This window comes from Coenobita brevimanus, chromosome 1 (genome assembly GCF_032717465.1).
Source record: "Coenobita brevimanus isolate Jiangsu-jjx chromosome 1, ASM3271746v2, whole genome shotgun sequence".
NCBI classification, from domain to species: Eukaryota; Metazoa; Arthropoda; class Malacostraca; order Decapoda; family Coenobitidae; genus Coenobita; species Coenobita brevimanus.
Genome location: NC_136954.1, coordinates 5,771,970 through 5,781,677, shown reverse-complemented (window position 1 = coordinate 5,781,677; position 9,708 = coordinate 5,771,970). Strand labels below are relative to the sequence as shown.

Below are 9,708 nucleotides of genomic sequence, written 5' to 3'. Positions count from 1 at the left end.
AGACATAGCCTGACGGAGACATAGCCTGACGGAGACATAGCCTGACGGAGACATAGCCTGACGGAGACATAGCCTGACGGAGACATAGCCTGACGGAGACATAGCCTGACGGAGACATAGCCTGACGGAGACATAGCCTGACGGAGACATAGCCTGACGGAGACATAGCCTGACGGAGACATAGCCTGAGGGAGACATAGCCTGAGGGAGACATAGCCTGAGGGAGACATAGCCTGAGGGAGACATAGCCTGAGGGAGACATAGCCTGAGGGAGACATAGCCTGACGGAGACATAGCCTGACAGAGACATAGCACTCCCCCCTGATCTTCTAAAGATCACTATATTGGAACGGCCGTACTGGACGGCGCTACCTAGAACCTCGACAGGGCAGTGGTCTCCCTGGACTTTCTACTTCATCTTCACTTGTCGTATCACTTGACGTAGACTCATTCGAAGGACCTCTCACATCGATTAGCATATCATCTTCTGTTTCTGATTCAGGGCTTTCTTCAGCTAGTGAATCCTCTGGGGCAGTAGACAGCGATGTTGCCAGCCTTAGGTCACGCACATGACGAGGCATACCATCCACCTCGACGTTCTGGGCAGATACAACTCGCGTTATTGTGCCCTCTGTGCTTCGAGAATCGCAGCGTCTGCTGGGATGCCGGATCCATACACGATCACCGACGCTGAAGCGATGTTGTTCTTCCACCGGCTGATCTTGCAAAGTTACTCCGTCGATACCCAGCAGTCTGACCTCGTATCTAAATATCTGGTTGGCAGGGGCAGATGAGGCATCATCACCTCGTGGCATAACGTTGTAGCGGTACACTGCTTCAGCTACGGAACAGCCTTTCCGTGCCAGTATAGTTTTCACGGTTCGATGATTTCTCTCTGATATTCTCTTACCAGATGGAGCGTTGGCACACCGATACCTGATGACCATACCCCAACGCCTGGCGAACTCTTTGATCGTTGAGCTACGGAAGCTGGCAGCATTGTCAGTTAATAGCTCCTTAGGTGCTCCACGTTCATAAAACACAGACTCTAGCTGTTCAACAACACTGATGACATCTTGCCGCCTGAGTCTTTTCCAGATGGCATAACGTGTTGGCCCGCAGTCGATGAGCGTCAGATAGTGCTGGTTTCTGACATGACAGACGTCCATGCTAACTCTGCTCCAGATCTCTGAAACCCCCAACTCCCCTTTCTTCCACTTCTCTGGTGCTGGATCAAAGGATTGACATTCTTGACAACTCTGAAGAACACTGCGAACCTGCTGCCTCTGAACCGTAGGATAGAGCCTTCTGCAGAAGTACAGTGTACGCTTGATGCCGGGATGCCCGCTGGTTTCATGAATGTTAACAATGTCCCTGTCTGAAACACTGGCAACAGCTGCACAGCTTGTCTGCCCGTTTGCTAGTGTCATCCACCTCTTCGGTACGCGTGTTAGCGCATCTGCTTTGTTTTCAGTAGAAGACACAAACTTTACTTCCAGACACAGATTATACTCGACGATGATAGATTTAAAAGTCTCTAGGCGCCTACGGATCAACATTTCACTGGAAGCTCTAGTCTTCAAACGAGATTTTCCTGAGAGAGCATCCGCGATCCAGTGGAACACAGTTCTTGAGTCAGTCATAAGAGTCAGCTGTTTCATCTTCCAGGAGATTGCAAGATTTATCCCCTTAATAACAGCGTCCAGCTCCGCAAGATTAATATGAGAGCACTCGTCCCGTCGTAACCAACACGAGTCTTCAATAACTTCACCTTTCACCTCCAACACAGCTCCCAATGCGAGTGAACTTGCATCTACCCATAGTATAGCTTCGTCTCCCGCCACATCCCATCGTCCTCGGGCTGGGTCCGAGTTCTTCACCCGCTCCAACGTGTCCGCAAGCATCGAGTGCAAACTGAGGTCATTAATCTCGTCGTCCCACGTAGTCGTGACCTCATTGGCCCGTCTTTTAATGTACGACGCCGCCACTCGCAACCAGCCACAAACAGGAAGGTGACTCGTTAGCTGCCCGCAGAGTGAAAACACTGTCCGCCTAGTCAGCTTTTCAGGTAGCTTGCCAACGCCGTTATCACGGTTCCAGAGGAGACGATTGTGCTCCCCCCAGACTCTAATGCCCAGCACACGAGCTCCTTCAGACACAATCTCGGGAGGTTTGCAGAGCAGGCCGTGACGACTGAGGTGACATTCCACTTCTGCTGCACTCGCCACACTTTCGTCCACCAGAATATCGTCCAGGTATGGTGAAGTGGCGCGGTTTATCTTCTCGTCCATGCTCAACACACGACTCAGGACCTCCTTCAATACTAGTGGTGCGATGTTCAGTCCAAAGCCCAGTCTAGTCAAACAGTAACGTCTCCCACGGAACACCACTGTCTGGGACGACCATAGCGATCTGTGAACGTGTATCTGTAGGTAAGCCTTGCGCAAGTCAATGAGAGCGACCCTCTGTCCACGCCTGCGCCACTCCCGTATCTTCTCAGTGCAGACGTCCGCTCCAGCTGTGTGCAAATTAAGATGGGCATTCAACTCACGAAAATCAAGGACAGGGCGTACTTTTTTCTTGGTTTGCTGCACGACAGCCATCAGAGGGATAGTTCCTTTCACAGGGCCATGTATACTCTCGTTGTATGGAACCAGCCATCCGTCCTTAATCCATTCACACAGTTCATTTTCATATTCTTTTCGAGCTTCATTCGGCACCCTGTATTCAGAGACAGTATTCAGTAGTCGTGGAGGCTCTGAGTTATCACGCCAGTTCCACAACACTGTCCACTTTTTAGCTGCACTGTCATATGTTACTTCAAAATCTCTCTCGACAATATTTCGTTGTATGGTAGGTACTGTCACGGCTGAAGCCTGCACTTCCTCAATACCAAATCGCACTTTGTCTGGTGAATGCACTGTCACTCCCTGCAGGGCTTCAACACCGTTCATGCCCAGAATAAAGTCAAAATTAAGCGGCTTGGAAGGCACTACTATCACATTCACAGACACGGACACTCCTGACAATAGCTGGACTGTTACCACACCTGTTCCCATACACATATAAAGCTCACTGCTTACTGTCCTCACACTGATATTTCCTTTGGTCCAGCGAGAGCACATGGAAACGTGTGCAATACTCTGAGTACAGCCGGTGTCTACCAGGGCATCACAGTTCTTTCCATCAACAACCAAGCGAGTCACTGGTAAAGCGCCTCTCACTGACGGTCTGGAGAGGAGGCTGGCGCTGGTCCCACCTCTCCTGATCCATTTCCCGAAGGGCATGAGGTAGCGATGTGGCCTCGTCCCCCGCATCTGAAGCAGCGCACATTACCTCGCCCACCTCTACCTCTGCGCACACTGCGTCCAGCCTGGCAGTCACGAGCGTAGTGGTTCGGCTGGTTACAGGAATGGCAGCGCACACCACCAACACCAACTAATGCAGGAGCCACTGTGTGCTGTCTGGAGCCGGCTGGTTGTGCTGATGCCCCATCATCGAGGTAATTATCAGCTAGAACAGCTCGAGCACGGTTCAGAAGTTGGTTAATATCCATAGTTTCCATGCGTGAACCAGCTCTCAGAATGTGGCGAACAGCTTCTGGAAGACCAGCTAAAAAAGCACAACATAGACCGGTGTCGGTCATTCCTCCAAATAGTGTAGCCAGGTGGCGCAGGTCAGCTAAGTACACGTCAACAGACTCGCCATCACGCAGCCTACGGTCCACAAACTGCTCATAGGCAACAAACTTGTCTGCAGCAAATGCCGAGGTGAGTGCATCCTTTATGGTGTCGAAGTTCCCCTTGTCAATGCTGCTGAGCTGCTGATAAACAGAGAAAGCCCCGCCTGTGAGTCGCAGTGGCACAATGGTGTGTAGATCAGAGATCCCTCGTAGCCGACAAACCAGCTCCAGCTTTTCGATCCACTCGACCACCGAGTGCGAAGTACCGTCAAATTCCGGGATCAGACGAAGTTCCGTCGTAAGGCTATCTCCTCGGGCTGAGGTTGACGATGCCGGTTTGCCACTATCACTTCCGTCCATCATAAGTTGCGAGAGAATGCCTAGATAGCTTGTAATAAAGTCTGGGCACAGGCAAGGGAAGGAGGAAGACAACCTCTTCGACTGCTGGTTTTATTCTTACTGCCTCGTTAATAAACAGCCAACCCTTTCATCAGGTCGGTTTGATAACCGACAGATTCGAACAAAGTTCGACACAGGATGAATTCTTTTCTTAAATATACATAAAATGGGAAAAAGGGCAAATGGCGGACATAGCATGACATAGACATAGCATGACATAGACATAGCATGACATAGACATAGCATGACAGACATAGCATGACAGACATAGCATGACAGACATAGCATGACATAGATATATCATGACAGACATAACAATAATAATAGTAATAACAATAATAATAATAATAATATAATTAATAATAATAATAATAATAATAATAATAATAATAATAATCCATCCATTCATCCATCCATCATCCAATCCTACATTGCCCCAAGAGGAGCGTAGGAGCCCGGGGCTAGGCAGTTGATCTCGACATTTAAGATGAGAGTGACCAGCCTCACTCATCCCTGAGTGGCATTACATGATCAGTTAACCCCAACCATCCCTTGGATATAAACCTTCACCGGCTCAATCCGAATGGAGCGTAATAATTACCCACTAAACCACCAGGCGCCAAAATTTGGTTATTTGGTTACCACCCAGCATAGTAAATGGTTTCCTGGTGTACAGGAAACCATTTGGCTTGTCACTCAGTGTAGAGTCACCCACAGGCATAAGGAAAAGGAAAGAATGAAGGAAAGAAAGACAGAAGAGGAAGTGTAAAGTCACCCGTAGACAGAAGGACAAGGAAAGAATGAAGGATAGAAAGACAGAAGAGAATGGAAGGAATGAAGGATGGAAGAGAGGAAAGGGCAGACACCCGAGAGCAGCAATATATCAAGTGAGTGGATGGTGAGCGCCCCCACCTACCACTAGAATAATAATAATAATAATAATTAATAATAATAATATAATTAATAATAATAATAATAGTAATAATAAAATAATAATAATAAAATAATAATAATAATAATAAAATAATAATAATAATAATAAAATAATAATAATAATAATAAAATAATAATAATAATACAATAAAAATAATAACTCGTCATTTAGACCCACGGAATCTTGGCGTCACCTCATGCACCTAATCACGTTTTTTTTTTTTTTTCGTCACACACCTGGCAGAGAGCTCGTTCGTCCACTGTGCAAAAGTGTTGTCCTGGCTTCCTGCAACATCATCAGCAAATTTATCAACAATTGCTATCAACACAGGTGATGCAGTAATTAGGCTTATATAATAGTAGATATTGAACTTAAATAATAAATAAATACAAGGGAATCACCACCAGTAATAATGATAATAATAATAGCAATAATAATAATAATACCGATAATAATAATAATAATAGTTACAAGTTCATCCTCAGTTTAAATGTATATAGCAGGGTGGTTAATAATTTTGAAATAATGGAAAGTGTGTGTAAATAATAGGCGGTATAAATAACAACAACAACAACAATGCCATCATCTGCAACAAAAACAATAATTTACTTTTCATATCAGGTACGGTAACCCAAAATTAATGGCTACTGATAAGCAACAACAACAACAAACTCATCAGCACAGGTAGCAATAATTTAGCATGCATCGCGTTTGAAAGTATAAGTAAAAATATAATAGACGCTGAAATAAAGATGCTTATATAGACGACAGAATAATTACTCTTCATCAGCTAAGTAAAATCGTCTGGCTGTAAGAGGATTGTAATAAGGGGATTGATTTTACACCATCATATTCACCACCACCACCGCCGCCACTTCTGCATCCACCACCACCACCGTGACAACATCTACCACCACCACTACATCCACCAGTATTGCTGCCACCACCACCACCACCACCACCTTCAGCAAATCCACCTCCACCACTACATTCACCATCACCACCACTATTTTCACCACCATCATCACTAAATCGACCACCACCACCACTATATTGACCACCACCACCAATACATTTACCGCCACCACATCTTCCACCACCATCACCGTCATTACATCCACCCCCACCCCCACCGTCACTACATCCACCACCACCACCACACATCCACCACCACCACCACACATCCACCACCACCACCACACATCCTCCACCACCACCACACATCCACCACCACCACCACACATCCACCACCACCACCACACATCCACCACCACCACCACCACCACCACCACCACCACCACACATCCACCACCACCACCACCACCACCACACATCCACCACCACACATCCACCACCACCACCACCACCACCACCACCACACATCCACCACCACCACCACCACCACCACCACACATCCACCACCACCACCACCACCACACCCACCACCACCGCTACATCCATCACCACAACCATATCCACCACCACCACCACCACTGCATCCAACACCACCACCACCACCACCACTACATCCACCGCCACAACCACCACATCCACCACTACCACCACCACATCCACCGCCACAAGTACATCCAGCACATCCACCACCACATCCAGCACATCCACCACCACATCCACCACCACATCTAATACATCCACCACCACCACATCCACCACCACCACCACTACATCCACCATCACATCCACCACCACCACCACTACATCTACCACCACATCCACCACCATCACTGTATCCATCACCACCACCACCGCATTCACCACAACCACCACATCCACCACCATCACTACATCCACCACCAGCACATCCACCACCATCATTGTATCCACCACCATCACTATATCCGCCACCACCAGCACATCCACCACTACTGCTACATCCATCGCCAACACTACATCCACCACCACCACCACTACATCCACCACCACCACTACATCCACCACCATCACTACATCCACCACCATCACTACATCCACCACCATCACTACATCCTCCACCATCACTACATTCACCATCACCACTACATCCACCATCACCACTACATCCACCATCACCACTACATCCACCATCACCACTACATCCACCATAACCACCTCATCCACCACCACCACTACATCCACCAACATCACTACATTCAGCATCACCACTACATCCACCACCACATCCACCACCACTACATCCACCATTACCACTACATCCACCATTACCACTACATCCACCATTACCACTACATCCACCACCACCACTACATCCACCACCACCACTACCACCACTACATCCACCACAACCACCACCACCACTACCACCACTACATCCACCACCACCACCACCACCACTACATCCACCACAACCACCACCACCACTACATCCACCACCACCACCACATCCACCACAACCACCACCACCACTACATCCACCACCACCACCACATCCACCACCACCACCACCACATCCATCACCACCACTACATCCACCACAACCACTACATCCACCACAACCACTGTCCACCACAACCACTACCACCACTACAGCCACCATCACCACCATCAGCACCACCACCACCACCGCCACTGCATTCACCACCACCACTACATCCACCACCATCACTACATCCACCACCATCACTACATCCACCACCATCACTACATCCGCCACCACCACCATCACTACATCCGCCACCACCACCGTCACTACATCCGCCACCACCACTACTATATCCACCACCACCACCACTATATCCACCACCACCACCACCACCAACATAGGTAACACAGGTAACGCAGTAACACCCTCACTACTAACATCTCCATAGGCTATATATAAAACAACAAATAACTCTCCATCAACCGGAACTCTCTGTTGGGGGAAAAATGAAATGACGTAAAATAAATGCAGTACCTCCTTCACGAAGCATAGGTCTTAAAACCTGAATGAAAAGAAAATGGTAAAAAAAAAAAAAAATGTCTGCGTGGTAGGATGGATAAAAATACAATTAATAACACTGACTACCACACGGCTTTCAGTAATTGTATTAAAAATAATTCGGTACTGAAAATAATATGCAAAAGACGTCTTGATAGTGAGGAATATAAGGGAGGTTGTTCTTGAGAGAGAGAGAGAGAGAGAGAGAGAGAGAGAGAGAGAGAATCATACTCTTTAAATGATCCCCACCACACCATCAGATTAAGATCTGATATCAAAACACACACACACACACACACACACACACACAGCTTTTTTCCCCGTGGCCCTTTTAGAAAGTGTGAGAGGATATTTGATGCAAGAATGATATCGAGGGCTGGAGACAAGGCCAGATCACCCTCTTGTCAACGCCAACTGATATCCACTACTGATAACAAGCTGGGGAAATTGAGAGCCAACACACACACACACACACACACACATACACACACACACACACACACACACACACACTCTCTCTCTCTCTCTCTCTCTCTCTCTCTCTCCCTCCCTTCCTCCCCATACCAGCCTCCCTTCCTCCCCCACCAGCCTCCCTCTCTCGCTCCCCTTTCGCTCTTTATTTATCTATACTCACATGTCCCGTCTCTCTTTTACCTTGAGGGGGGTCGAAGTCGGGCCTCTAAGTAAGCGCCATTTATAGAACAAGTGTTTCATTGATCGATTTACAGTATTTCCCTTACCACACCTAATGATTTTCTTCAACGCTGTACCTTTTGACTTTAACATTGTGCTGATTTTCGACTTTTTCCAGTTTATTTTGTATAGCTGAGTGTCAGATAAAGAGAGTACTATGGCTCCACATAATTAAAAGACACTTCTTCGTGACTAGCATCATATTTTATTGTTAATCCATTGTTGCAGCTCTGCATTCAAGATGAAAAGATGGCAGTTTTAAGCCAGTTTACTCGTAAAAACAGTGTGGCTGATTTATTAATATCAACAAATATTTCATAAAGAACAAACTGTACACAGATATCAACCTTACATATGTGAATTTCCAACATTTTTTTTTTTTTTCATCTAATAGCATATTTTAGTGTTCACAAAAAATCCCGCCTACCAGTTCTGTTACAGGCTATCACGATTTATATATATATATATATATATATATATATATATATATATATATATATATGTTTGTATATATATGTATATATATATTGTTACATAGCCTATGATTTCATCATCCTTTGTGTAATTTTAACGCACAGTATGCTGCATGTTTGATCACGAGCGTGTTCTGCCTCAGTTCCCCCCTTCTACCGTTATAGTAGAGTAAGTCGTCATTTCTGGAGTTCAGACCAGGATTGTCAACTCTTTGTCCCCATGGCTTCATTTGCGCGTCCTCCTTACAAGTTGTATCAAGCTCTGCTGGCCCCTAGATAATGAGCTCAGTCTCTGCATCATTGCCACTTAGATCTGCTCCTCATTTTGTTCACATCTCTGTCCTCCCCTGTACAGTTATTATTATTGTGAGTGCTCAAGAAATCTCCAAACATCTAGCAGCTGTGTGTAATTTGAGTATAACTGTTGTTGTATTTTTTCTTGTATTGTGTAGCATAAGGTTAATTCTTGGGCCTAGTGAGGTTTTTGATAAATGTTGGGTTGTATGTCAGTCATTTTTGATAATAGTTTGTATCTGTAATAATTTATCTGGCATTCACTGAGTATTGTCTGGTATCTCATTTTATCAGG

The 9,708-nt window shown here is 46.3% G+C and overlaps 1 protein-coding gene across 1 annotated transcript; it reads right to left on the bottom strand.

The window, feature by feature from the left end:
- Nucleotides 1–368: 368 nt before the first annotated feature.
- Nucleotides 369–4,042, bottom strand: LOC145412889 (uncharacterized). The gene is made up of 2 exons (XM_080282712.1): nt 3,229–4,042; nt 369–3,049 (listed from the first exon to the last, which is right to left on the bottom strand). The coding sequence occupies exons 1-2, from the start codon at nt 4,040–4,042 to the stop codon at nt 369–371; spliced, it is 3,495 nt and encodes a 1,164-aa protein (XP_080138838.1).
- Between the last annotated feature and the right edge of the window lie 5,666 nt (nt 4,043–9,708).

Coding starts and splice junctions, on each gene's coding strand:
- LOC145412889 (XM_080282712.1), bottom strand. CDS start 4,042: ATGGACGGAAGTGATAGTGGCAAACCGGCATCGTCAACCTCAGCCCGA. Junction 3,050..3,228: donor GCCAGCCTCCTCTCCAGACC/GTCAGTGAGAGG, acceptor GTATGGGAACAG/GTGTGGTAACAGTCCAGCTA.